Source organism: Nothoprocta perdicaria, unplaced genomic scaffold (assembly GCF_003342845.1).
Source record: "Nothoprocta perdicaria isolate Ctin4 unplaced genomic scaffold, notPer1 scaffold_3, whole genome shotgun sequence".
In the NCBI taxonomy this organism is placed as follows: Eukaryota; Metazoa; Chordata; class Aves; order Tinamiformes; family Tinamidae; genus Nothoprocta; species Nothoprocta perdicaria.
Window position 1 is genome coordinate 850,164 of NW_020455532.1, and position 1,719 is coordinate 851,882.

Consider the following 1,719-nt stretch of genomic DNA (forward strand, 5'->3'; position numbering starts at 1 on the left):
AAGGTTGGGGAAGCTCAGACCAAAGGGGTTCCTCATCCTGTTGGGACTGCAAGTTCTTCACCGCTTTGTATCTGGGGAAGGTTGGGGCAGCTCAGTCCAAATGGGCTCTGCACCCCACGGGGGCTGAGGAGACCATCAAGATGCTGAGGTCTTGGCCTCGTCCCTGGCCACCGGCTGTGCTCAGGGCTCAGAAGCAGCCTGGAAATGCTCCGTGCTGGTGTGGGGCCGGACCCCCGGCACCCCGYGACCCACCTGCCAGGCAGGAGCATGGCAACGATGCAGGCGATGGGGTTGGCCATGGAGCTGAGCGTGGCCGAGAGGTGGTAGGCCGTGTTGCCGTAGGGCAGGCAGGAGTAGGACTGCACGGACGGCAGGACCCCGTTGGTCAGCGAGCTTGTCCAGGCGATGAGGAAGTAGATGAAGGCCAGCTTGGCCGCGGAGAAGGAGACCTTCTCCAACTGGCCCTTCTCGGGCTGCCCAGTGTCCTTTGGACAGGGGCAACCGCCTCGGTCCCTAGAGCCAGCTCCATCCTCGGGGAGCTGGTCGAAGGAGCTCAGGATGATGCTGCTGGGGAAGAGCTGCTGCTGCGAGAGCTCCCACACCTTGGGCTGCCTGCTGAGGAAGAAGAAGGCCACCAAGCAGGCCACCATCATCGCTGCCGTGAGGAGGAAGAAGAGGAAGGGGGGGAAGTTGGCGGGGAGGTAACGCGTCTCCATCTGGGAGACGCTGCCCTCCGTGGTCTCGTTGCCAAAGGTGATGTTGACCACACGGGTGACGTTGACACACTTGGAGATGCCAGAGCCCTGGCCCAGTGCGATGACGGCAGGGATCAACCCGCTGAGCCCCTCACCTATGAAGAAGGTGGTCAGATAGCGGGGCTGCAGCTGCATCATGAAGGGCAGGAAGGTGACGGACGAGGTGCAGTCCACCAGCGAGAGGAAGAAGGTGAGCACCAGGAAGGCGGTGCTGTGGGGCACGCCGCCCACGGGGGACGTGTGGCTCCACAGGAAGGCCAGCAGCACGCAGGACAGGATGCCCGTGGACACGATCACGTAGATGACGGGCACCTCCTTGAGCAAGCCGGGCCGGAAGCGGTACATGAGGGTGACGAAGAGCGGCCCCACGTTGGCCGTCTGGATGATGATGGTGATGTAGGAGGGCAGGTCCCATTGCTCAGGCAGCGCCGTCACCAGCAGCGGCACCTCGACCCACAGCCCGTTGATGGCGACCCAGGAGCCGGTGCCGAAGACGCAGGCCAGGAGGTGGGTGAGCAGAGCCATGGCTCGTGGGCCGGCGCTGGGCACCCTCGGGTGCAGGGCACGCGTCACCCTGGGGACACGGCTGCCCGCCGCGAGCACAGCCACAGAACCACAGAACCACAGAACCACAGAATCATTATGGCTGGAAAGGAGCTCCGAGATCACCAAGTCCGGCCGCAGCCCCGTCACCACGCTGCCTGCTAAGCCGTGGCCCCAAGTGCCTCGTCTACGGGTGTCTTCACCCTGAGCCCATCGCCGGCCGCCCGTGCGCACCCCTCTGGCTCCCCGTGCACCTCCAGACTGCTGCACGGGTGCAGGACTCRCTGCCACCCTGCTGCCCGGGCCTGTGCCGGGCCCCTACCCATCCCCATCCCCATTCCCGGCTCTCAGGAGCACCCGAGGGGGAGCCCGGCCCGTGTGGGACCTGCCGCGACCCACACGGGCGCCGCAGCGCGCGGCT

The 1,719-nt window shown here is 65.6% G+C and overlaps 1 protein-coding gene across 1 annotated transcript in view; it reads right to left on the reverse strand.

Moving 5' to 3' along the window:
- The window catches only part of SLC52A3 (solute carrier family 52 member 3), a 2,251-nt gene extending 971 nt beyond the window's left edge, over positions 1-1,280 (reverse strand). The window contains exon 1 of the mRNA XM_026041986.1: positions 253-1,280. Within this exon, the coding sequence (XP_025897771.1) occupies positions 253-1,280 (1,028 nt within the window). The remainder of the gene's footprint in view (positions 1-252) is intronic.
- Positions 1,281-1,719: the final 439 nt, after the last annotated feature.